General features: G+C 44.4%; 1 protein-coding gene across 1 annotated transcript in view; it reads left to right on the forward strand.

Annotated features, from left to right (window-relative positions):
• ADAMTS10 (ADAM metallopeptidase with thrombospondin type 1 motif 10) overlaps window positions 1-27,970 on the forward strand; it is a 278,682-nt gene that overhangs the window by 54,165 nt on the left and 196,547 nt on the right. The window contains exon 2 of the mRNA XM_086947210.1: window positions 9,416-9,772. Coding sequence (XP_086803336.1) covers window positions 9,676-9,772 — 97 coding nt within the window. The 5' untranslated portion in view covers window positions 9,416-9,675. The remainder of the gene's footprint in view (window positions 1-9,415; window positions 9,773-27,970) is intronic.

Raw genomic sequence — 27,970 nt, forward strand, 5'->3', positions numbered from 1 at the left:
GAGTAGTGAGTAGTGAGTGCAGAGTAGTGAGTAGTGAGTGCAGAGTAGTGAGTAGTGAGTGCAGAGTAGTGAGTGCAGAGTAGTGAGTAGTGAGTGCAGAGTAGTGAGTAGTGAGTGCAGAGTAGTGAGTAGTGAGTGCAGAGTAGTGAGTAGTGAGTGCAGAGTAGTGAGTAGTGAGTGCAGAGTAGTGAGTAGTGAGTGCAGAGTAGTGAGTGCAGAGTAGTGAGTAGTGAGTGCAGAGTAGTGAGTAGTGAGTGCAGAGTAGTGAGTAGTGAGTGCAGAGTAGTGAGTGCAGAGTAGTGAGTGCAGACTAGTGAGTGCAGAGTAGTGAGTAGTGAGTGCAGAGTAGTGAGTAGTGAGTGCAGAGTAGTGAGTAGTGAGTGCAGAGTAGTGAGTAGTGAGTGCAGAGTAGTGAGTGCAGAGTAGTGAGTGCAGAGTAGTGAGTGCAGAGTAGTGAGTGCAGAGTAGTGAGTGCAGAGTAGTGAGTGCAGAGTAGTGAGTGCAGAGTAGTGAGTGCAGAGTAGTGAGTGGTGAGTGCAGAGTAGTGAGTAGTGAGTGCAGAGTAGTGAGTAGTGAGTGCAGAGTAGTGAGTAGTGAGTGCAGAGTAGTGAGTAGTGAGTGCAGAGTAGTGAGTAGTGAGTGCAGAGTAGTGAGTGCAGAGTAGTGAGTGCAGAGTAGTGAGTAGTGAGTAGTGAGTGCAGAGTAGTGAGTGCAGAGTAGTGAGTGCAGAGTAGTGAGTGCAGAGTAGTGAGTAGTGAGTGCAGAGTAGTGAGTGCAGAGTAGTGAGTGCAGAGTAGTGAGTGCAGAGTAGTGAGTGCAGAGTAGTGAGTGCAGAGTAGTGAGTGCAGAGTGAGTGTGCAGAGCAGTGAGTGCAGGTGCAGAGTGGTGTGTGCTGTTGAGTGCAGAGTGCTGTGTATTGGCAATGTAAATGACAATGCCATTTATTTATGATTTAAAGAAAAAAAAAGAAATGTCATGAGCAATGACAATAGCTCTACCTTTAATGATGCCGAGACCATTGCATTGCAAATGCTTGTTTTTATAAAGCGATTATTTACTCATTTATATAGTGCCTGAATCACCCCTGCAGGAGTATCTCTGCGCTTGCGGACAAATAAGAGTGCTGATACTGTATGGAACATATAAAACAGGAATGTTTTCAGGGACTTTCTAAAATGGAAATGATCCGTACACTGCCTCAGTGTAAGCGGGAGCGAATTACAGTTCCAGGGGGCACGGTAAGAAAAGGCGTCCCCCCGGTCCAGGCCTTGTTAATGCGATGGACTTTAAGAAGGGATTTAGAGCTGGACTCCAGATCTCTAAGGGGGGTGTATTGACTGAACTTCTCCGCCAGATAGGTTGGCCCGTTGCCACGCACTGCCTTATGGATGATGCAGCAAACCTTGAATTTTATTCGCTTGCGCACCGGAAGCCAGTGCAGCTGCCGCAATAGCGGGATCAACGGAGATCTATAAGGGGCATTCAGTACCAAACGCGCTGCTATGTTTTGAACTACCTGCAATCGGTCTAACAGGGCCTCATTAGCCGATATCAGTAAAGCATTGCAGTAGTCAAAATGACTCAGGACTAATGTCTGGATGAGCGTCTTCCGTGTATGGTCTGGGAGAAACGGAAATACTTGTCTCAGCAGATTTCATACATGAAAGCATGAAGATACCATTTGAAACACCTGCTCCTTCATGTTTAAACTCTGCTCAATACGCACCCCTAGATTCTTTACTGATGCCTTTGAGGCGGGAGGGGGGGGGGCACCCAGCTCCCCAGGCCATCACTCTGGTGTCCACAGCAGGGTGGTCTCTCCAAAAAGCATAATCTCGGATTTCCCGGCATTTAGTTGGAGATCGTTAGTACACATCCACTGAGATATTGCTAGCATGCCGGTTGAGAAGTTGGTCTGGGCTGTTGTGGAGTATTTATCAAAGGAGAAGGTGAGCTGGCTGTCATCCGCGTAGGATATTGGTACAAATCCATATGTCCTCCTATGATTGGCCAAGGGAGCTATATTGATGTCAAATAAGGTAGAGCTTAGACCGGATCCCTGTGGGACTCCCTTAGACAGCTTCTTGGACTTAGACCCATAAGGACCCAGATTAACTGTCTGGGAGCGGCCAGAGAGGAAGCTGGTAATCCCCTGCAGGGCCTCTCCTTTTATCCCAGATTCCGCTAATCTCCTGAGCAGAATTTGGTGGTTGACAGTGTCGAACACCGCCGAGAGATCTAATAGCACCAGTAGAGTGGATTGACCTCTATCTAGTGCTAGCCTCATATTGTCCGTGACTGCCACTATGGATGTCTCCATACTATATTTCGACCTAAAGCCTGATTGTGACACATCTAGGCAATCTGACGCTTCGAAGTGAGCTGATAAATGCTTGTTGATATGTTTTTCCAGCATTTTGATCAGGAGTGGTAGGAGGGATATAGGTCGCAAATTTGATAGATCTTTTATGGAGGCCTTGGTGTTTTTGCTTAGTGGGATGACCTGTGCTGCCTTCCATTTAGGAGGTAAATAACCTTCCTTTAATGATGCATTCCAAAGGGAGCGGATAGGAGCAGACAGTTGTTTTGCGAGGCTCGCCGAAATTTTGGCTAGTACAACATCTAGAGGGGAGGCTGATCTAACAGTATGTACTTTCCACCTCTTCACAAGTCAGGGGGGGGGGTAACTCATCAAAGGTGTCCCCTTTAAATGAGGGAGGTGTTCATATGTTGTAACATATTTCGTGTTACCAGCTGTAAGGATCTTATCATAGATAACCTCTATTTTCTGCTCAAAGTATTCCCCAATAGTGTCACGAAAGGCTTGGGAGGGTGGTTCTTCCAGACCATACTCTTTAGGGTTCGGAAAGGTTTTAAGGATCTGGTATAGTACTTTTCGGGCGCTCCCTGCCTGGGTTAACTGCAGAGCAATGAAAGTCTTCCAGGCAATTTTGATGTTTTTATGGTATTGGGCGAGGCGAGCCCTGACATTTTTTTTATCTCTAGTATTGTGGGACCGTCTCCATCGCCTTTCAAGATTTTTGCGGTGTTCTTTCTTTATGCGTAATTCAGCAGTAAACCAAGCTGCTTGGACAGGTCTTGAACAAAATACCATGAACTGATGATTACGTTAGGAATATGCCACCCGGCAAGTCATCGTTAATTACAAACCTCCGAAAATGTAGATATACTAATAGCTATAAAAGTACTTCTACATCGGGTAAGGTTACCGGGATCGAGATACGAAGTAGTGAGAAGTAAAAAAAACGGCGTCTTGATTTGTAGTTTTGACAAAGATAAACAAACTACAAATATGGCGTCAGAAACACTCGCGGAACCCTAAATGTATATAAAACTACTAAAATGGAGGAACGTCCAGTAGAGACTACAAACACAAAAATCCCAACAACTATAATTGGAGGCACTTCACAAATACGGAATAAACAGAAAAAGCAAATTGAAGATACTACACACGCAACAAACAGTTTGTGTGGGTGATACCGTTCAATATTTGCCCGTGCACATAATAGAACGCATCACAGCTGAAATGGATTAACACCCGTGATCACTATAAAAACCGCACTCCCGACACTCCTTACAAACACCATCCGACGGGAGAGAGGTCGTGTCCGAGGATCGCGAGCGGTATTCTGAAGGTAAGCAGTCAGTTACGACTGGCTTAGATAGCAGTGCAGGGTAGTTTTGGCTTAAAACATCTAAGCTAGAGAGAACCCTCGTCAATAATGATGGCGGTCCATTGAAACAGCGTAATTTAGCTCAACTTAAAATACGGGGGTCTAAATGGTGGGTGTAACTCACATACAAATATAAACACAGTGTTCACAGATTTAGCCTTACAAACCCGAAATAATGGGAGGAGACTAAGATGTGGGAATGGATATAATATCATGATCTAAATAAACACTGTAGCCCTGTATGAATAACATTAACAGAATAAATATACTGATACTGGAAAGTTAAAACAGATGTAAATACGTTTTATTATTAGGTATCTGGGATATAAAGAATAGCCAGATGAGGAAGCCGCCCAGTTATCCTATATTGTGAGAAAGTAACACAACACACACAGGACCATAAGGATTACATGGACCAGGTATGTAAATAGATAGAGTTATCAACTACCTACTTTTTAAAAAAACATTTCAAAACAGGGATAATTACATTGAAATCCTTATATCGCCTCTTTCAGCGGAAGGACGATTCTGAGTAACGTTCTACCCCTAGCTGAAGCGCAAATTCCAAAGACGCAAATAAAAGGAAAAGACACGTTAAACAGCGATTCTCCTGTTTTTAAGTAAGTGACATGAGAAAATCAACCTAGCCGCTGCTTGAATAGAAAAAAATATATAACTACATTGAAATCCTTATATCGCCTTTTTCAGTGGAAGGACGATTCTGAGTAACGTTCTGCCCCTAGCTGAAGCGCAATTCCAAAGACGCAAATAAAAGGAAAAGACACGTTAAACAGCGATTCTCCTGTTTTTAAGTAAGTGACATGAGAAAATCAACCTAGCCGCTGCTTGAATAGAAAAAAATATATAACTACATTGAAATCCTTATATCGCCTTTTTCAGTGGAAGGACGATTCTGAGTAACGTTCTGCCCCTAGCTGAAGCGCAATTCCAAAGACGCAAATAAAAGGAAAAGACACGTTAAACAGCGATTCTCCTGTTTTTAAGTAAGTGACATGAGAAAATCAACCTAGCCGCTGTTTGAATAGAAAAAAATATAATAGAATTCTCTCCTATGTTACAGAGACTATTCAAATAGTAACGTAGTTGTGGACCAATCCTCAAAGACAAGAAGTTGGATTGTCGGGATAACACTGGCTATTAAAGTAAGATGGTTATTATAATCAGACAGTGATATATAAGGTACTAGGAGTGACTAACACTCTAGAGATAGTTCTAAAACAAAAACCCTCAGCATTAAAATAAATACTAATTGTTTTTATTCAAAATTTTAGAAAGAAGCCCAATACTTTCGTATCCAAAAGTCTGTCCTGAAGAAGGTGCCCTAAAGATCCCCATGCACCGAAACGCGTCGACAATAAGGACCACTTGACTCAACACATAGTGCATGAGTTTTTTATTGAATATATGTGATAAGTTTGGTTTTTTTATTATGTAATTTGTAAAAATTTTTATGAATTTATGTTTTTGAGCGATAACAAGAACAGGAGCAATGCTGTATTAGATTAGGGAACGCTCAAAATAAATGATTTTATGCTTGATATGATACAAATTTTTCTGTGAATTGTATATGAATTTTAACCAAGTGAAAATAAACAGCTGAGAGAAACAAAACTATTCTAAAGTGGAGTATAAAATTAGTACCTATAGAGCCTGTCAGTTCAGCCAGTCATATAACATACTATTAGTAGACTAGTTGGTCACTAAATTGCAGTACAACACAGAAAGGAATCTTGTTTTTTGTTATTACGTTGATACCCAGTCCTTTCTGGTTTATCTGGGAAACTCTCTTCTTTGAAGACAGGTCTTGACTTACCCATAAAGGTTTTCAGAGGTGCAAGTTGGCCAATTGCAACTTTTGCTAGATCATTAAAGCGGGCTAACGCCATCTCTACCTTTTCATGTTCCCCATCCCATGGCGTAGGAAAGACGTCTGATAAAGCTTCAGGGGTGATTTTATGCCACTGTCTGAATGAGTAATTAGAATCAGGGCCCGCCTTTTCCTGGCCTCTAGGTCCCCAAATCCTAAAATCAATCAAAGTGTGATCTGACCAGCTAACTGGTTGGTGAGATGCAAAAGTAATGCGGGATGAATTTGTGAGAATGATATCCAAGGTGCGGCTGGCTTTGAGTGGACCATCGTTGATCTTGGTTATATCTAAAGCTGCGAGGTCGGCAAGGATAGCCACTGCTTCCGCGTTGTCTGCACACTCACTGTGTACATTAAAATCTCCAAGTAGGAGGAAGTTTCTAATAGATATAAAATGCGGCGCTAGAAGTTCCACCAGCTTAGTTGAGAAATTCCCAATAGGGCTTGGGGGACGATACACTAAAGCTCCCTTCCAGCTCAGCTGTGGGGTGAGATCTAACCAGAAAACAAGGATCTCAATGTTTTCGATACTTTGGTGTTCCAGAACAGTAACTGTAGCCCAGGGATTTGTAACTGATTTTCAATTTGTAATGCCATGATAGTCTAGTCAACAGTTTTGAAATAGAATTCATCCCCCCTCTTTATTCTTTAACCAATTACATATTCATTGGCTTTCTCTTTAAAAAAAAATGTATTGATTGATTTTAGGAACAAGATAACATTACAGTTCAGTTACTTGTCCCATCCCCCTCTCCTTACCCCCATCAAAACAAGGCGAGAGATGTGAGTCACACCATAAAGATATGAATATAAGTCCATACATAACCTTTGGATTACTTAGGCCGCACAGATGTTATCCTCACATCATATAACTGCAGATCAACACCACAGACACATCTGTAAAGTATTAATCATCTGTTCCTTTACATCTTTTCTTGGTTCAGCGCTTCCCATTTTCTGTTGTTGTCTGACTTCTACTAAGTCCCATTCCACCTTTCATCGCTGTTCCACTCTGTTGTAAACCGACCAATGACGTACCCCGCATTCCGTCCGTGCCCACTTCCCGAATTCCCATAACTGTTGCTTCTGTGTGGGCAATCTTTTGGTCATCCATCTCCGGGCTAGACACTTCTTTGCCACGGTGAGCCCTAATTCCAACACCTTTTGTGCATATTTAGCGTGTTTATTACGGATGTCTAGTCCCAGCAGAAACATCTGCATCGTTGGCTGTAGTTGTGGGTCGGTTAGTATACCTAGGGACGTGTCCACAACATGTGAATATAGGTTCCCTCTGTTGTTCTGCATTTGAAGAATGTTTTCGGCATAGATGGATCTAGTCTATGTATCACCTGTGGAGTGATGTAATCCCTATGCACACATTTATAATGTCTAAGTTGCAGGCGTGCATTACATTTCCTGCTGTTACCTACTATATATGTGAACACACAAGGGGGGTAGTAGGGTACACCCAAAAAAAAGGCAACCACAACGGAACGTAGACATGGGAAAATTCAATCATTGAAAAAAGTTGCCCTCACTCACATACCGAAGTATGTGACATTCTAACATCATTGGGCCTGCTTGCAATACGCCCTGGTGTAGCCACACCCCGGGCGGAGCATTAGGGAAGGGGAAAACAACAATAATCAAAGTCACTCGACAAGACAAACCATACATTCCAGACAACATGTATATGTTACATGTTGTCTGGTATTTATGGTTTGTCTTGTCGAGTGACTTTGATTATTGTTGTTTTCCCCTTCCCTAATGCTCCGCCCGGGGTGTGGCTACACCAGGGCGTATTGCAAGCAGGCCCAATGATGTTAGAATGTCACATACTTCGGTATGTGAGTGAGGGCAACTTTTTTCAATGATTGAATTTCCCCATGTCTACGTTCCGTTGTGGTTGCCTTTTTTTTGGGTGTACCCTACTACCCCCCTTGTGTGTTCACTTGAATTTCTGTGGGGGCCTGGGGTGGTAGAGTTAGGAGCCCTCACCCCTTCTTTGTGTTTGATACCTACTATATATGTCCAGTCCCCTTCCCTTAACTCCATGCCGATATCCCCTTCCCAGTCTGTCTTTAATGTAGTCATACGGACAGCCATGCGTGGGATCAGCAATGAGTAAACTTCTCGTCTTTCTTTAGCTTTAAACCAATTGCCTTTCGCTCACACAGGTAGCAGTATTGTACCCTGCCCCCACCCTCTGGTCCTCCTTGGAGTTTAGGGTTTGCGTGCCGTGGCACAGAGCCAGCCAGTCAGCGTGGCCCTGGCTGCACTACCTGGCTCTGTGCCCATAGGTCCACTTACTGCCTGTGTGTGGAAGGCAGCCAGGCCACCTGTTCATGGTGCAGGAATCGACATAAGTGTCCTTAGTCCAAAGGTCCCCTTCGGGTGAGGTGGCATGAAGTAATGGTACCCCCCCCCCCCCCCCCCCCCCACCACGTACCTGTGGGTTATACCGGGCAGAGGTCCTAACAGAATTTATTGGTGGGATCCTATTAGCATATATGACATGTTGGGAAGTTACATTACACCACCATAATAGCCCAAATGTAAAAGGCATTGACCTATCTTACAGCAAAGCTGAGATACTGTGTGCATACTAATACATATATCAAGGCAATACCCTTTCAGACTGAGAGTGCCGATTACATTATTTAAAAAAGGAAGCAGGGAACTCTGGGTAGTTCCTAGTGGACTGCAGCTCCTTTATATGGGGCACCCTACAACACCACAACACTCTGAGTCCGCTCACCTCAAATGTCTGTTTCTCTAGCAGAGATTTTAAGCATCGGATTAGCACCATGTCCTTTCCGCCGAGCTAGAGAGTGACCAATTAGCTGTGCCAGTGCTTATTTGTAAGGTGTTAACCACTTGATCTTTCTTTCCTACAATTGCACCAGGGAACAGGTAATAAAGTACATGTAAGTAACCCCAAGAAATCTCCCGTTGGTCCAGCCAAACCGATTAAGAGTAAGGAAGCTGCAGTGGGATGAACACACCCTAAGGCTGCATTAGAGTTTGTGATCCAATACACTGAAAAGGAAATGTGGGCCACGGGGTGAACGCACAAACACATCTAAAGGCTTCCTTGGCCTCAGGCTAAGTGGACGGAGCCCAGGCCCGGACTGGCCTTTGAGGGCACCGGGCAATCCCCCGGTGGGCCGCATGGTTGGTGGCCGGTTTTAGCCCCCTGGGGCCGTTTTTGTTACAGGGCCGTTATGCTGCAAAAACGGCCCTGTTCAAAAACGGCCGAAAACCGGCCCTGTCACAGAGCGCGGTCGCACCTCTCCCCTCTCCCCTCTCCTCACGGAGGGGGGGAGGGGGGCTGGCTGAGCACTTTGCCAGGGCCGGTTCTGGTTCCCAGTCCGGCCCTGACGGAGCCCCCACTCTAACAATAGTTGGGAGACTCCATAACCTAGTCCGCCACTGTCTTGTGCCCTGGCCTTTACTAATTGGTCTACAACTGGTTAGTTTGCTAGAAGCTGCCTTTTCTATAATGAGACATATTCTAAGACCTCAATTGCATGGGCAAAGCCACTGTTCACTATTACCTCCTGTTATACTGACCGGTGTGAGCGCCACTCAAAGTGGTTCACATCAGGCAAACCAGTAGATTTCCACCAGTGCTCTCTGAGCTTGGAGTATTCCATCTGTCAATCAGACTAGATCAGACCTGAAGTTACAAGTTTCCTCTCTCAAAATAAGATGAGTGTAAAATAATCCCCTCCCCACTAAACTCTCTGTAAGTTGTGGTAAGTGCCGCGACTTGTCAATGTTCTTGAAATACTTTCCCTTACGTTCTACTCTTATTTTCTTGTCCTGGCAGGAGGGTCACGTCCAAGGATCACTTGATTCAGATTAGCAGATGCTGAAGCCATTAGATCTGTGATATTGCGTTACACGGAGCGACCGGCCAGGCATTCCTGGGTGAAGGCCACAAGTGCCCAGACTGGCGGAGGATGGCTACGGGGTGGCTGCGCACTCCACTCGCGAAATGAGGCAACACGAGTCGGGCAAGAACTATGTTGGGACGAAAAAGTCAGGCTTGGTACAAGACTGCTTGCCTTGAGCCTGCGGTCCTTCACCATGGAAACTGTGCGGGGTCTTCTTCTGGCAGGGGTCTTTGCCCTGGCTGCAGCGGGCAGGTTCCGGAACCGCTCTAGTCCGCCGCACAAGTCGCAAGGTAAGGAATGCCCCTTTAATGCCTTTCTTTTCAATCTATTGGCGTAAGAACTGTGTGCATGTGACAGTATTCATGACAACTTCTTGTGTAGACCATTATGGTGAAAAGTGTAAGTGGTAGTGCATTTTACTGAAATAAGAAGTGCTAGGGAGATAAGAAACAGTTTCAGAAGATTATAACTCAGCAAAAACGGTAGGGCAAGAGTACAGGACAGTCATGGCCACTTTATGGTACTTGAGACTGTTTTGCTTCCTATTACTATGTTATTGTTTCGTTTTTTGGTTTAGCCTTGATTAGCACAGTATTTGCAAACTCTTAGTGCTGCAACTATGAGGTGCTACTGTTTACCCTAAAAGGACTACATTCTCCGATCTTGGAAAAGTGAAAGGCAAACTTTACCAGACTGAAACCCTACCTAGACTTTGCTGTCACAACAGATGTCTGCAGTGGGTGTTTACCTCACTGAGTCACCTTCTCGGTTGTTTCAAAGTGCAATGAAAAAACTGACAGCATAGAATGATGGTGATAGTGAAAAGAAAAAGGAAGAGGAGAGGCAAGGCTGGAATAGGTTTATTGGTTGTGGGTTTTAATCCATTATAAATCCAGAAAAGTCTGGGTGTGTGTGAAATTGTGCATTTTTTTCGTGAACTATTTAATGAAATTCTACTCTGAGTGAAACATGTTGTTTACTGGTATCCCACAAGACTTTTTTAAATATGAAATTACATAATCATAAATTTAGCAAAATTCACGTAGTGCGAACTTTGGGAATTCCATGATTTTCGTCTACCTAGTGGTACGGTGGAAACATATCTTTGTAAATCATGAGTTCACTGGAGCACACTGTGACGCATGTCCAGTACAGTGCACACCAAAAATCTTACACCCTCATTGAATAATAAAAACTGTAATTCATTGGCCATACACTTTTTAGCATTAGACTGTATTCTTCTCCCTAAGTAATTTGGACCAGGCTTACAAAAATGAAAGAATCCATCGTATTTTACCTTCTTACAATGAATATACAAATTGCAAAGCCATACAAGCCTAAACATTTGAATGACTTTTGTAAGCATTCTTGAAAAATAGCCACACCAAAGTGTAATCCTTTCAAGATATAACTTTCTTAGAATAGCTTTATGAAATTTAATGTGCATACATCCCATGACCTAATCATTTTGACTGCTGCTCTAAGTAGGAGGGGAGTAGGTGTCTTTCATTGTTTTTATGTATTACTTTATAGTTTCAAACAATTGCATATTTAACATTTCAAAAATTGTAAGAATCTTCAGTGACACCTATTAAAAAGCAATTTTGGGAAGTCAGTAGTTTAGGGACTGTGACAACCTGTGTAGCCTATCTTACCTTCTCACCGGAACCTTCTAGCCCAACTTCCACCAATCACGCGTCTGCCAAACATTCTTAAACCACTCTGGCAGCAATCATTTTTTGCATTTCCATATGCTTATAGCTTCTCAAAGAGGTGAAAAGACAAATAAATGTCCTATAAAACACTTAAATATAGAAAGTAACCAGATGACTTAATTTCATTGGTGAATCCCATTTCCAGTCCAGTGTCGTTTTTCCATCAAAGTGGTGAATTTTGGGACTTGTTGTCTTGGTTTCCTTCCATTAAGTCAATTGGACTAACAACTGATACAATAATTTGTAGAAGGAAATATCTGGACTTTAAAAGTAGTGTCTTGGTAACATCAATTATTGTGTTATCATATTAAAAATGTAAAGAACGTACAACTATGAAAGAGTTTGTGAAGTTCCGAAAACTTCGGAAAGGCTTATCTCACCAATGCAGCAGGCAATGCCCCCCATGAAGCCAGGAACCTGAGATTAGCAGACTGAGCAGTGTGGCAGCTGGTTATATGATTTCTTGACCATCCTATTGGGCACTGAGTTGTGTAAGGTGGGACTAGCTCCTGAGGTAATAGCATTGTCTCTGCTGCAAGAGAATTACCTCATGGCTAGGCTGACTGTGAACAGGGTTAGGAGGTGATGACTCCGAGTAGCTGGAAACACACCTTTCCATAGCTATTTAAGCAACAGGAGGAGATTCTGGGATATCTAGTGCGTGTTCACGTTAGTTGCTCTAAATGTACAAGATGGAAGCAGGGCAATCACCCGCAGAAAGCCCTCTGATTTCAACCTATTTGAAGATCTGCGGTCGGTGACATCCTAGCAATAGTAAAGGTGAGTATGGTGTTCAGTACTTGTCGGACACCTGGCGCTCTATCTGGGGTGGAAAAGTGTCCTCCTAAGCATCTCTTTTGCAGCTTTTTACAGGAGTCAAGGCCTAAGTCAAAGGCGGGGGTGTAAGGCTTCAGACTATGTAATATAGCACATTTACCTCAGATACAATAACAATAGAATGGCCAGAGCTGTTAGATTGTGTAGAAAAGAACAAGAGTTAAATATCACATTATACATAAATCCAGTGGAAGGTGTTAGCCGAAACGCGTCGACTATGTCTGTTTCTTGAAATCAAACATGTAATTTTAAAAAGCAAAAAGAACCGTGTTTTAATCTTATCCTGGAGTGCTGCTGTGAGCACTACTCGGATCGTGCTTCAAGCAACTACTAGTTGTAAATAATGCGTATTTAGGGAATGGAAACAAGAACCAGGAAAGGCAGCAACAAGTGTCTTACTGTTCCCAGTTAAAAGTTGAGAAAGGTTGCTTTTGGGTTTGTCTGTACTTTGATACTTGGAAATCTTGTTACCTAAAAGAACTAACACATTGGGTCCGCTGCTAAACATTCTGGAGGCGGTGGTGGCAGGCAGGGGAATTAAGGTTGTGTGGACAGTACACCTTGGTGCTGAATGGTGCAAAAATGGATGTGACTGTGTGGGGGAGGGTAACACATGCCATAAAGAGCACACATGAGGATGTCACATGACTTCTTCGAACATTTGGGTCCAGATAAAACACAGGCTGGCTGAGTGAAGGACTTCTGCAAGGCAAGTCAGAATTATGGCCCTGGGACCATTTTCAGGTACCCCCTATAAGTATATTAGACATAATTGTAAAGTAAAATCAAAAGGTCTTAGCTAAACTTTGACTTAAAAATGCAGGGGTGCAGCAAATGCACAGCTCTGTGGGGGGTGTCCTGGTCTTCCTAACTGAAATTTGGGGGGGGGAGGGGGCTCCCACCAAGTTTCGCACAAAGGGGCATCATTTGTTTTACCCTGGCACGGGGTATTGGCTGGGTCATACGTCCTCTTCTGTACCACCTGCAGGAGACACTAGTTTACCTCTACAAGTTGTGAAGGCTGCCCCTGTGCCTGAGCACGAGGCTTTTTTCTTGGGGGTGGGGGGTATTCACCTAGAGATTCAAACTTCGTTTCATTTAGTCCTTGTGCCTAAAGCTTCATCCTGGTGTGGGTTGTAACAGGGCTGCTGAACAGTGCCAGCTCCCTCTGAAGCCCAATGAACAATGCAGGGCTTGTCCTTGCACACGAGGTGGTGAGGCCTGGGGGGGAGGGAGGCCTGTTGTGTGTGCCCCCGGCCCCCCGTGGCTCTCCCATGGCAGTCAAGTTTTTTGTTTTTGAAGCCACAGACTGTTCGGAGCTGGAAATTCATTCTGGCATGTGGGCTGCTGCCATGTGGAAGGAAATAGTTCAAAAAGCACAGCCACCGCTATGTCCAGATGCTCGCCGCATCAGGACCAGATCAAAGCCTGCGTGTCGGTCAGGCGGCCGTAGCCGGGCCTTCAGCGGGGCTCGGGGGCTTGAAAGGAGGGCTCTCAGCTCACGGGATGCGGGGCGTCCTGCTGGCCCAGGCACTGCCTGGACCTGTGCTGTTTGCTTTCAAAGAAATCCTTCTTTCTTGGTTTTATGCAACTGTACGGGTGCTCAGCGTTAGAAAAAAAACCAAAATACAAAAAAATTGGAGGTGGCCAAAGTTTTCCATTGTGGTCGAATACCAAGGCAGCCCAGTCTTGGTTTTATATCATGTGCGCTATATAAATGCAATTACAATACAATACAATACAATCTCTCCATCTTCCACCAGCTACACTTCCTGTCTCTTTAACAAACCCACTCTATATCCAGTGCTTGATTTGAGCCGGTGGGGCCTGCCAGTACTTATTTTAGGGACTGGCGCTTATTTTTCCTCAAGTGATTTTGATCTAGGGCAAGAGAGAGAAAAACACAAAACCCGAAGCGAAAGACGAAAAAAACAGTGACAAAGAGGTCTGGAAAAAAGTGGGATAAAGAGGCAGGGAGGGCCTGGTTGGGGATGAGAGAGTCAAGAGTGAAACCAAGACTGCACAGGCTTGTGTGTGGCACAGCGATGACACCTGCCTCGGGCTTCTGAGCAAAACATTTGCCACTTATTCTTTTACAAGTATATGAATTGGTGCTTCATCTCTGCTTTCTACCTTTGTCGCTGTTTTCTTATTTTTCTTTCCTCTTTTTTATCTTTGCCGGCAAAATAAGCCCAGTTCTACACGCACAAGCTAGGCACTGCTTGTGACATACTTCTTTGCACGCATGACTCACGCGGCCATTGTTTCCGCATCACTTCATGTTTCAGTGCAGTAGTGGCGTTGACATTAGCTGCCGCAATCCCTACGGTATGGGTGGGCCCAAGCTCCAGGGGGCCCCTCTGGCACTGTGCATGGGTTGCGCGCCCCTGGCCTGAGAGCTCCTGACTGGGTCCGAGCGTGGGGGGCCCATCCGTGTACTTTGCAGGGGGTCCCCCTCAAGTTTCGATACGCTACTGCTGTGCAGCTCCTTGTGCGCCGCTATACAGTGGTAGGGCACCTTACACACGACACCCAATGCTTCAACAACAGGACTCAACATAACCCATGTCATGGGTACTCGCAAACATTTGCATGGGACCACAAAGTACGATCTGTGGTGATGGATTAAACCCAGATCTGTTGATTGGGTGTGAATGTTTGATTGGTTCAGATGCTCCGTCCATCACCACCCCCTTTTCTACCGCTTTGTTCGCCATAAGTTGGCAGGGTATGCTCAGACGTGAGTCCCTTGCTCACTTTGCCACTGGATTCAAGCTAGCCTGGCTGAAGACGGCTGTAATGCCAGAAAAAGGTCCTAGGAAGCTTGTTTCCGGTCCAGGGAAGGCATGGCTTGGCAGTTCGGGCTGGACTGTTCCCATGAGGCACAGGGTCAGACTGATTTGCATATGGCCGTGTCTGAACTGGGGTGGCAGAGTGGGCTAAAGAACGGTGATGGATTAAACCCAGATCTGTTGACTGGGTGTGAGTGTTTGATTGGTTCAGATGCTCCGTCCATCACCACCCACTTTTGTACCGCTGTTCACCAGGGGGGCACATGTAAAGGTCAAGAGGGCCGCAAGTGGCCCCCGGGCCGTACTTTGAGTATCATTGACCCATGTGAACAAACCATGTGCAACCAAAGGGGTAGAAGTGTCACACATGGCCATCCACAAAGCTCTTCCGAGCCTTGACGGTGATACAAAGCGCTGTATCAATTCCACAGTGTAATTTGGGTAACCAACTAACCCCTGGTTGTGACGTACACTTCTTCAGTACTGAACTTCTCAACTCCAAATTACTGATTTCATATGTGTTACTGGACGCAAAGGAAGACTACAGCACCCAGAATGCACCAGGCCATCACACAAAAGTCCAGGGTGGGAAACAGTGTCTGTAATGACCTAGAGGGAAGAGGTCCCACTAGACGCAATATAATACAATACTATTGAGTGCAATGTACAGATCTCCTTACTGTTATCAGTAGTAAATTAACAATTCTAGACTTTAATTTTCCCTGGAATCACTAAACGTAGGAATATTGGGGGTGACTTAACTTACTGTATTGGTACAGTTTGGCCAGGATGTCGGGACGTGTAGTGGCCACCCTCTGCAGTTGGTTTTCTAGGCAGGCGTGCCTAGAAAGGTATAGCGCTATGATAGAATGTTCCGCCCATGAAACACATTTCATCAGAGTGTTTCTAAGGTGAACTTGGTGTATTGGGAGGGTCGATAGAGCTTTTTGACTGGTCAGCACTTTGCCTAATATAGGACCATGGTCTCCTGCATGGTTCACGTGATGAACAAACAAGCACTGGCCTATCCAATCAAATGTAAGTGCTGGCACCTGAACTATCGTTTGCTTGAAATAACTCCCACCACTAAGCATATAATAAACTCCTCCTCAAACAATGGCCACATAAAAACAATTATTGCACAGAACAAAGTAACTTATTGGAACCCTGAATTGAAGCCACAGCATGAAAATGCCTCCTGCATGTGTGTTTGTTTTTTTATTGAGGAACATGGCAGCTTACCAGTTGCCGAGTTTCACTTTTGCTACTTCCAAGATGAAAATATTATTTGACAGTCATCCGAGTGGAAAATAAACAGAATTAAGAGTTCGCAGAAACGAGGGCGGGAAAGTGTTCTCATTTTAATAGGTTGCAAATGTCTTGTGTTATGAAATCCTCCAGTTTGGACTCGACTGAAAATGCCCTTAATTCTGCTGTTTCCTTTACAAGAGGTCTGGAAGTCAGACCTTTAGTGCAACACTCCCTAACTCACCCTGCGTTTGGCTTGGGAAGGGATTGGAACAGCTGTGGGCCGTCGGGTCAAATGTTGCATGGCTAGGACACAACTAAGAGAAAGGGAGGCTCCACACACACCAGCAAGCAAGGATAGATAGTTCTAAATATTTTCTTACTTCACAACCTGATGATGGAGAAAGAGGCGCTTCTGTGGAAGCAAGAAATGTGCCTAGAAGCCCTTTACCACTAGGCTGGTAATGCGTGAACTGGGCCACTATACAAGTGCAAAACGCCTGTGTCCAGCATAGGCCGACACCGTGAGCTCCTGGTTATAAGAACTACCACGCCACACACTGTTGTAGTGTGCACACGCAAGCAGTCCAGCTTGCTCCCAGTCGTAGGTTCTTACCGTATGGTAATTGCATTTATATAGTGCTTCCTATCTCTGAAAAGGCATCGAAAGCACAGTAGTGGTTGAGTAGAAGGCTTACGCTTAGCGGTAGTGCTTGGTTGGAAGTGTGTTTAATCTACCGTGGCCAATGTCTGAAGTTTGTTCATGTTGTACTTGACTAACCTGAAAGGCCCTCTTATCCTGAAGGGTCACTGCAGCTCTGAGCCTAGCTGAGGTATCAGTGTCCGGCATAGTTCGTTAATTGTTATGCCTCATTGAAGAGGTCTATAATAAGTGCTTCTCTAACTTTCTAGAACTACAAACAACAAAATGTCGGTACTCACCTAGCTTTAATGGACATAAGGTGGGACTATTTTTTAATAGATTTTTTGTTACATTTATTATAAAAAGTCTGATTACATATACCAGGACTTTTGCATCCCACCAAAAAGTGGCTTGTGACGCACCAAGGGGTCACGGCCAACAGTCTGGAGAACGATGTATAGTGTCCTCCCAGGAGCCGCAGCGGAGAGTCCCCTGCACTGGAGTGGTAGGTATGTGACCCACAGGCATGCCTGGGTCAATGCTATGCAGAGTTCACTCTGGGTGGCAGATGAGTGACCCAGAGGCAGGCACTGGACCCCGGAAACCAGACCTGCATGGGAGTCACACTCTTACGGAATGCTTATGAGCGACAGAGGAGGACCTCAGTCCGCGCCGCAGTCCATCCAGGAGTATAAGGTGGAGAGCCCAAAAGATCGACCCAGGATCGACAGAGGAGAAGCCTGAGTCAGTCCTTGTTACATTAAGCCAGGGTATATGACTGTAGGGTCCAGAGAACCACAAAGCTGACAAAGTAGGGGAGCAGAGGGCCCTGCTCGGAGGATCAAGAACTTCAAGCGAGAAGTAAGAGGGAGGAATGAAAAAAGTGGAAAAGAGCTGAGAGCAGGGAAGACAAGCAAAGTGTGGAGTAAGAGCGGGCTGGCTCAGTCACATATCTCAGAATGAGGTGGGTGGGGGTGTAAAGGAAGGGCAGAGGAGGAAGCGTAGGATAATACTAGACGAGAGAGAAGCGACAAAGTAGTCTAAGAACAGGCTCTGCTCAGAAGGCACTGAAAAAGAGATGCGGAGAAGGAAGGAGGTAAAGGGGCGGAAGAGCGTGGGGTCAGAGGGAAGAACGGAGAGAAGGGAGGCTAAAGTGGGAAAAAGGCTGGCCCATGACAGATAGCTAAAAACAAGAGGAAAGTGTGGAACTGGAAATGTAAAAAAAAAAAAGGTGGGGGAAAAGAGACAGGAGGCTAGGCACTCAAGTGAAACAAAAGTTCAACACAGATTCATAACTAACCATAGACTGGTCTTATTCAAACAGCACTTGGTGCTGCATAATTACGGCAAAATAAACCCCTGAACAAGCATTTGGTACAAGCATAGTCTTTGCAGTGAGTTATGGTTTATGGGTGCTTCCAACACGAAGTCTGCAGGAACCAGACTGGGAACCCAAAGCGGCCCTGGCAATTTTCTCGGACCAGCCCCTAGTGAAGCATTGCCGGGCCCAAGGAGGCTGGAAACGCTTACTTGCTGCTTTTGTTATTGGGGGCCTATATTGCAGCACTGCTACAAAACCACCCCTCCAGTAACAAAACTGGCCTCCACAGCTGCAAAACGGGCCCCCACCCTTCCAACCTCCCGGGTAATTGCCCGATGCCCACTACGGCCAGTCCAGCCCTGGTATTCTGTCCCTCACATCGTCTTCAATGAACCTCCTGGCCTCCGGGCTCCAATCAGTTTGAGGCTTTGCTTCTGATGGAGTGAAATAAGGTTGAGTAAGCGGTAGGTGTTCATATGTGGCTACCATCCTGTATCGGGATAAGCTGTTGTCCTTTTTGCGGTAGTCACCCAAATGATATCAATTTCATATTTTTCTTGTGGACAGTAAGAGTTTGTTTGTTGGTCAGTGTGACTGTACTATTCCCCAGTTATGAGCTAGGTATTTACTTCCTTTCTGAATTTCAGCTGATCAGACTTTACATTTTTTTGCTGGAAGAGAGTTCTGTGATATTGCAAGTCGTATGTACAAGTAGGCTCCACTGGCGCACTTCTTGCAGGAGAGGTAGTCAGCCAACGGCCTAGTCTGAAACAGAGGGCTTGCAACTTTTCTTTGATGAAGAGTGGCCCTTTGCCTTGGATGACTGTAAACAATGTCCCTTTTCCTTGATTAACATACAGAGAACCTTGAAAATAGTGTCTTGCTATACGGGGAGAGTGAAAAGATTGTAATACCAACGTTATACACTCCAATGGAGGGAGTAGGAGCTGTCCTGCTTCTCCTTTTGGTAATCTTTACAATTTTCGGAGAACAAAGAGCGGAGCTTGTTGATGAAGACCACTTGTCTAGTCTTAGAAGACATGATGAGCGTGGTAATGATGTGTCGTTTTGTGGCTAGCCGTGGTAGGGGGAAATATGTCTTACTGTGTGTGCACAGTGTAGAAATCTCCTGTTGTTCAGTCCGTGACTACTCAACAATTTCTTACTTGATTTGATGTTGATAGTGAGGTCTCTCGTTCCTTTGGCCAGGTGGCAATAAGAGTTGGCCGTTCCTCTATTCTTCACAGGATACACAAGTTAGAATCTGTTTTGGAAGAGTTTCAAGTGATTACTCTTTATCAATTCATTGACAACACCGAGACCGTGGAGTAGGCTTCACAGGCGTAATTCATTTGGGTTTTCCAGTGACTTGTGTGTCATCAGCATAGTTGTATAGTTGTAGAATCGTAAGTTTATGGGTTCTGTGAGGTCTGGTATTGAGTATGTTGGTTGCTGAACAGACACGTGAGCTGGTACTGTGGTACTTCGGAGTGTGTGGCAAAGGGAGCCAAAGTGAAAGGAGGAATTGAGATGGGGATGTATCAGCGTCGAAGGCAGCAAGACATCCATTTTAGATCCTTCATGTGGCCCCAAGTTCCAAGAGTATCATCAATAGACTTTGGAGGTGATGTACGAAGACAGCAGATTGATATTGTTGTAGTGGTGCAGCTACGCTATTTCTGTCTCCTGCTGTGCTGGCTGGTGGAAATAGCGCAGTTCAGTGCCTCTACGTGGTCAGAATCCATTTTGGTGGTCAGATCATACAAGCGAGCTGTCTCCGGCCTAAAATTGCCTCGGTTTCAGTATTAGTCAATTCCGAAAATACATTTCCATGATTTTCTCTGCATTGCCCCACTCTTTCCTGTTTCGAAATGTTGGCTTGAAAGTCAGAGAGAAGCTTGTCCCATCCTAGAAAGCCAAGCCTCTTTTCCTCTGTAAGTAGTTATGTTCAAGTGAGAAGCTCACAACGAATGTTAGTCCCAGAATGCACCTTGGTGTTGGCTAAAAAGCCAGAACTGGCTTTAGTTATTACGCTCAGATGAAATGAGGCGGTTTAGCAGATATGACCAGGATGCATTTTAAACGCATGGGTGGAGTGCACAAAATAGCTCATTATAAAAAGAACCTCTGCGAAAGAGAGCGGGAATAACTGAGTTGCTCAAGCAGTTCTGTGCACACATTTCATAAACCCTTATTTTTAGATTCCGTCCCTGCTGGAGGAAGCACCAATTGTAGGGTGCCCAATTTAGAATTTCCAGCCTGTAGGAGCCGCGCGGTAGGCTAGGGTCAGCGCCGGAAATGCTTGTAGGCAGAGGCCGGGTTTCCTGTTTCCGAGGAGGAGAACGGGCAGGCGACGGCTCGGCTCCCGCTGCTGAATGGCGGCCATTAACCACCTTTCCTAACAAGGGGGCGATTATGGCGGCGTGCTTGGGGTTCGCCCAGGGAACCGTGGGTGGTGCCAGGGCGTGTGCTCTGAGGTTTCCTGGGGAAGGATAGCTGCCAAGTGGGCCTGGGTCATTTGTGACAACGTCAACCAGCCAAGAGCGCCTTGCATGCTGGGAATTTTAAGCCAATATTAAAAATGAAAGCAAAAGTAAAAGTTTAGCTCAAGGTGAGTATAATGGGCATAAGTGCGAATTTCTTAAGCAACATTTCACAAAATGTACTTCCCAGTGTCATGCAAGATACTGGGGGGAGAGATCTGAAGAGGACATGACTGCTGTGACATTTTCTGCTGAAACCAGTCTCCCACATGTGAAAAATTCACAACATTCCTCTAACATGGATTGCAGAAGATTTAGCCCAGCACAACAACTGCACTTGGGACTAGATGCGAGACAAGACATGGGGCTGTACAGCTTCAGAATGGGAGTCCTTGCCTTCGCTCTCCGTTCACGGTTTCTGGCGCATGTATGGACAAGTCTTAACATAGTTCTCTGTATTTAAACCTGCCCAAGCTGTGTGTATAGTTTACATATGTTACCGTGGCGTTTCAATTACTATTGGTGTTTTAGGCAAATTGGGTCAATTTTGAACATCCAAGAAGTCCTCTTCAATGAAGCCAAAATCCAGAAAACGAGTTTCTCCAGAATGCGAGATGGTGTATGAGTTCCTCAGTCGAGCTTCTAGCGTAGGTACGGTAAAGTGTGGTGATGGGTGGCGATGAAGCAGGCGACAGGTTGAGTTGCAGGAGAGCTGCACCCCAATGCTTCCTCCTGGATGGGGCAAGTGAGGACCCAGCACCAGCAAAAGGAGAGGGCCAGTTTGTCATCATACCCTGAAGGCAAGGGACTCCAAGAGACGAGGTCCGACTCCCGTATGTCGGTGTTGCTCTTTTGACCAGTTTGCCAATTATACTTTCCTTGGTGCATGTTCTGTAGCAGTGGATCTGTAAGGATCCTAGCTAATATGGAAACCGTATTGTATATTTATCAATATTCATATGCTATGAGGCCTATTCCATACTAGTCTTTTTGACAGCTAGCATGCGCCAACTCCTATTGGGGTAAAAGGGCTTCACCCCTATTCTCCCTATGCCCGTCGTGCGCCTTTGCCTGTGCTTTCCGTGCACACAGTATTCTTCAGCTGACGTGTGCCGGACCACTCTGGACATGGGGCTTCAGCAGAGGTGATGTGACAATTTTCAGAGTATGGGTGCTGGCCAGTGACATCCACTCTCAAAAATCATTGGGGTTTTGAAAAATGCCCATTTTACTAAAGAAGCTAGTGTAGCACATGAGTGTGCTCCTTCCAGCGCCAGTTTTGCAAATATGGGCTGGCAGTGAAGTTGGAGACATTTCCCAAAATATAAGGATAGAAGATGTTTTGGTTGCCTGGCAATTTTCAGTGAGTACATTCTCCATCGAAATGGCTCTTTTGAGTGCTGGTACTACTACGGGAGGGCCGCCTTGGAGTCTTAGATACATCCATTGATCTCAATTTCGGATAGTGAAATTGTGAATTAATTCAGTGCTTTACTTTACACCGTACATCAGTGACCGACATAGGCCTCTGAACCTCAGAGAACATTTATATGGTTCTCTCCTATTCGAGGCATCTCATTAGAAGCACAAATGAAATGCAGCTTTAACCAGGCTATATTAATCTGAACTATCAAGCCGCAACTGAGGTAATGCCTACTGAGCAGAACCATGTGGCTAGACAGCATATCTTATAAAACAACGAAATGCAGAAAAAAAAGCATTTGGCAGGGAGAGCTTCCAAATGGTCCGCTCCTAGGCTTCTCTTTAGCCTGACGTGGTAGCTTTGCATGCCAGGGTTGGGTTGTAAACAAGTGGCGGCCCCTACCATGAGTGGAGGAGCTTCATTTAATTTTGCATTAGACACCTACTCTTGTGATTGTGGTATTGTTTAGACTGTGCTTTTTGGGGAGGCGTGGGGACCTCTGTGATTTGGCACCTTGTGCATACTGATGTTGTGTGTCCGCTGATAGCGCTTAGATACCCCTGGGTGATACAGCGCTCTACAAGCTCATAATAACATAACATAACATTTATTTTTGAGAAATGGCAGTTTGTTGTGTGAACACATTTTGCCTACGGAGCCATCAAGGTGGGATATGAGAATCAGGAGGGGGCCATTAAGCAGCAGTTGAATGTGAAATACAAATCCACAGTGACAAGCCCTAAGGAACTCATTAACAAAGAAATGATCCAACTCAGCCAGGCGAGACTTGTACCGAGTTACGGTCTCATTTAGAAAACTCAAACCTGATTCACAATTTCTCAGGCATACTGCATTCATAATGACTATTTTATTAACTTTATGAATGTATGTCTATGTCGCCCAAAACTAGGGGTTGGATTATCAGCATTGAATAACATATTTTCATTGAACAGTTTCTGTATTTCTGACCCACACTGTTCTTTTTTCATTTTGTCCTCTAAAGGTAGAAATCATTTTTCGACGTGAAGTTTTTTTACCCCTACCAATTCCATAAAATATGGCTAGATTGTGCACATTTTGAAACCCGGCCAAGAACTTTTTAACTCAATCTACATGACACATGCAGCAGTGATGCAAAAAATGTCGTAAAGCTCATCAGAATCTCCCCATTTCAAAGGGAATCTCGGAAGAGAAGGCCTTTCATCAAACCTATTTTTCCATCCAAGGGTAAAATATAGGTTTCTAAGTTATCCATTACCTATTCCAAAAAATCTGAAGTGACGTTAGAAAATTATTTTCCATTATAAGCCTTTGATTCGTCCCTCGGTCCTATCACACATCACTTACTCCCAGTTCAGTAGGTCCAAGTTTAGAAGTGCAGATAAATGTTGGAAAGGCATGGACAATGTTTTAAGATATTCACAATGTTGCCACTTTGTGAGTATTCACCAAATGTCCAATGACTACTACCCTGAAACTCTCTTTGCAACATCCACAAAGTGCCTTTATGACTAAAATATCTGCAAAAATGTTGGAAATTTCAGAGTTGAAACAGGCATCATCATCTTAACAAATGCACGTAATCAGACCCTATGACCCCAGGGCCACACTGCTAATTAGCAGACACGTGTTAATTATTGAAATAGTAGTTTATGAGGCCATGTGCGTGCCGCACAGGTCCAAGAATACCTTACACAGTGTAGTGTCCTCCCCAGCCCGGGAGCATACAAATGATTATGCTACACACAGAGCTCTCTAACAGATGTCTTTATTCCTCAGCATACAATCACACACTGCACTCTGATTACATCATAACTGTTAATAACCACACCTTAACACCTCCTGGAAAGTTACATAATTCCTCTGTTGAGTCTGCTCAGAACCGCAATGGTCCTAGCACACATAGTCTCTCAACACTATATCTTCCCCTTTGTTAAATCAAACGTCCAAACAACAGCCACGTCACATTCCTTCAATAAGTCATTGAGACGCTTGCACTAAACAGCAAGATCGAGTGGTATGAGGTGGTTGAGATGCATTCCGATTGTGTGATCTGGCACAGGTTCTGATGCTTGATCTGGACTTTTAGGTGGGATCGCCTCATTCATAATTGCAGGAGCTAACGAACGTCAAGGTAGGTGCTCAAAATGTGACAAGTCCCGTGTGATGGACTTTTGGGACAATGCACTGTCACCATATGTCCTTTGCTTGTCACACCCTCACAGGATCGACAGCAAATGGACTGCCTGCTTTCCGCTTTAGTTTCTCCTTGACCAGGACCCAGTCACCTTCATCAAAGACTGTTTCCTGAGCTTGCCGATGCTGATTGGCATTTGTTTTCATTTTGCACTTTTGAGAAGTTTCTGTGACACAAACCTTATCAGCATTCAAGGATCGGTCTACTGTCCAGTGTGACAGTTTGGTTCCGATGACTCTCCCAAATAGCAAGGTGGCAGGACTTTCACCAGTTGTGGAGTGAGGAATTGAACAATAAGCGCAGACGACTTGACACAGATTGTGGTTTAACTCGATTCCTCTAACGATGTACGTTGAATTACCCTTTTGAGGGTACCCATGAATCTTTTCACAACACCAGTGGTTTGGGGCCACAGAGCTGTACTCTTTTGATGCTTGACATTAGTCTGATTAGTAACTCCTTGAATTCTTTGCTATTGAACGGCGGACCATTGAGAATGGCAGGGATACCCAACGCTGCAAAGATGTCATCTAGCCATTCGATTACCTTGTCATGGGTGTGGATGATAACTCCTCTACTAAAGGAAAGCATGAATACTCATCAATTACTACAATGAAATGAAGTCCATTTCCTAAGGGCTCAAAGAAAACAACTGCAACTCTGTTTGTTAGTATGTTGTTATGCTCCCAGTCGTCCTCTTCTGTCAACTTTCGCTCCGACCACCATGAGCTCATTTGGCATTATTTATACATTGACAACTTCTTTCCGTTTTGCTGAAATCTCCTCTCAATCCACCAGCCTAGTTCCCTTCCTGAGGTCACCCCAGGTATGTAGCCCAGCGTGTCTAGGGGGAGTGCTCTATTTATCCCGTAAACATTCAGGCATCCATGGTGAGTCCCATATTGCTGCTAAGGAGGTATAGTAGTGAATGTAATTATATACCTACCCCAAAAACGTGAAGGCATCTGAGGAGTATGATACAAGATCTAGGGCTAGTAGATATTTGGAGAATGAGGATTGGTGGGCAGAAAAGTTTTACCTTTAGAGTAAAAAGTATAGCATCACGCTCGTATTAATTACTTCCTGATAGATGGTCAATCTTGCCATATGTCTAAGTCAGTGAACCCTAGTCCAGCAACATTATCAGACCACTCAGCAGTGGCATTATCCCTCAAATTTCCAGCAGTGTTGGGCAGTTCTAGATCGACCCAAGATAAAACTCTAATACAGAATGAAGGTTTTATTGAATATCGTAAAGAGAAGACCAAATAATTTATTTGATGTAAATAGACACGACAGGCAGTGGGTTTGTCTGGGATGCATTCAAAGCTTTTATAAGAGAGGTAATTATGACATGTTCACATGAGCGCAGAAAAAAGAAATCAACTGTAGAAGAAACCTTGTTGAAAGAAATCGTTGAGAAAAAGGAGGAGATAGAAAATCTCTCAGCTGTATCCCCTCTTATGGTTTTTGGTTTGAGAACAGAGTTAAAAGAGCTGCAAGGCCAGTTTGCAATGGAGTTGGAAAAAAAGTTTCAGGAATGATGGTAAGCCAGCTAGTTGCAACACTCCAAGTGTGGTGAAAAAAGGGGGATGCTGCTGGCTTGGAAGACCAAACCTGACCAGTCCAGAACCAGTTTCATTTATTGAGAGACCCAGAGAATGGACGACTGACCCAGACAGATCAGGAAAATAAGCAGTTATGTTAAGGCAAATTTCTCATATTTATGCACAGTTTTTAAACCAGATCCACTCAATGTTAGAAAAGAGATGTCAGATAAGAACTTACCAGCTGTGGAGAACCAAGAATTTACAGGTGTGCAAAGAGATATTACAGAGGAGGCAATAGGGGAACAAGTGGGAAGACTCAAAAACGGCAAGGCTGCACCCCTAGACGGGATCACTGGAGAATTGTATAAGACTATGTTACTTTTCCTGGTTCCCATCTGCAAAAAGGTTTTTAACCAAATATTATTAGAAGGGAGAGATATCCCCCTTCTCCTGGTGCCAAGCCACAATTGTTCTGATCCTGAAAAATAAGAAGTTCCGGGTAAACCCAATACTAACAGACCCACATCACTCCTGAATAGCGACTATAAAATCTTCACTCTCATTTTAGCAGCTCAATGAGTTGGCACATCTTTTAATAGAAAACCATAGATATGACAGTGACCTATGAGAGCCCATTAACTATAGCAACTTTAGATGCTATTAAGGCCTTTGACTGGGTGAATTGGATATGCTATGGGAGGCTTTAAATATGTATAGACTTAGTAGAAACGTTATCAATACAATCCAAATATTGTACAGATCCCTCACTGCCAGAATTTGAATAAATGGGGAAGCATTAGTTTTCTTTCTGTCACTAGAGGGATTAGGCGGGGTTGCCTTCTATCACCGCTGTTGTTCCACCTCTAAATAGTACCCTTTGTCCAAATGATTAGACAAGATAAAACTATCTTGCCCTTTGTTCACCAACTCCACTCCAACTTGGGCCTTAAAGATTGCGCTGTTGTATACCTCTAATCCCACACACTCAAAGCGCACTTCGAAGCATTTGGGAGCTTCTCAGGGTATCATATAAAGGGAAAATATAAGTCATGACATAACCCAATAAGGAATATTCACAGGGGATTCAGGAGATTAAGACACATATTAGAAACCTTGGGGGTTCTGTACTACAAAGCCTAGAACACCTGCCTAATCTTAACTTGGATAAGACTTTTGGAGAAATAGGACCCTTTTGAGGAAATGGGAGAAACTCCCTTTAAGAATCTACGAAAGATCCAATTTGATTAAGATGATGGTTTTCCCAAAGTGGTCTTTTTTTCTTTTCTTCTTCAATGTAATACCCTTGACATTTCCTAAAACCTCATCAAAAAAATTCAGAGAAGTCTGAGCAGCTGTATATGGGCTCCTAAAGGTGTCAGGCTTTCTTGGAACAAACTAAGGAAGAAGCAAATGGAGGGAGGGCTCGCACTCCCAGAATTCCAGATATACTGCCAAGCCTTTCAATTTAAGAATTGTAAAAGTTTGGCAGTAAAGCCAGATATGGACAAGTCTATACAGCCATACTGGGGGAGTATGGACCAGAAGTATTCTTATACAAATTCGGAGATCCGAAGTTTTAAAAAAAAGTGAGACTTCAGGTCCCGTTAGCAGCTCTAAGGCTCTGGTGCTTTATGAGAAAGACCTTTGATAATGAAGTAGTCACTGCGGTCGGAGTCGTATGACAGTATCTGTCCCATATTCGGTCTTTCTACGTGTCACTACAGTTTGTGATTCACAGCACAGGGTCTGCCCCATTTGTCGCAAACATGGCAGAAATGTTGGTTTGTTTTATTTTCTTAATTCTCTGAAGCCATTCCTTAAATCAGGCATGATTTCATGCAAACATTATATATTGTCCCGATGACTTATAATGATTCTAATTAATGTCCCAGCCTTACAAAGCCTGTCCGCTTTCCTGATTCCATTTAACTGTTGCCTTATGCAAAGTGTATTCTTGTGCAGTAGGTACTTTGTACTGTGAAGTTCATATGGCTTTTTCCTTCCACAGACGGTGTTTTAGGGATGATTAGACGCACTGTTGGACTTAGTAACGACCACCCTAATCCCCAAGATTGTACCTCCCAAGGGTAGCTCCCTTCATCTCTGTCCACTTCCTGAGCCCTGTATTCTGTGTGCTTCGAACTATATCTTACCTATATCTTACCGGACCATTCTATAGATAGAAGGTATTGACTTGTCTATACTCTGAAATTTCTACTGAGTAAGCTCAGCTACGTGCTTTTTTATGACACAGTTTCGGCGTATCAAGACACCAAACA

This window comes from Lissotriton vulgaris, chromosome 12 (assembly GCF_964263255.1).
Source record: "Lissotriton vulgaris chromosome 12, aLisVul1.2, whole genome shotgun sequence".
Taxonomy (NCBI): Eukaryota; Metazoa; Chordata; class Amphibia; order Caudata; family Salamandridae; genus Lissotriton; species Lissotriton vulgaris.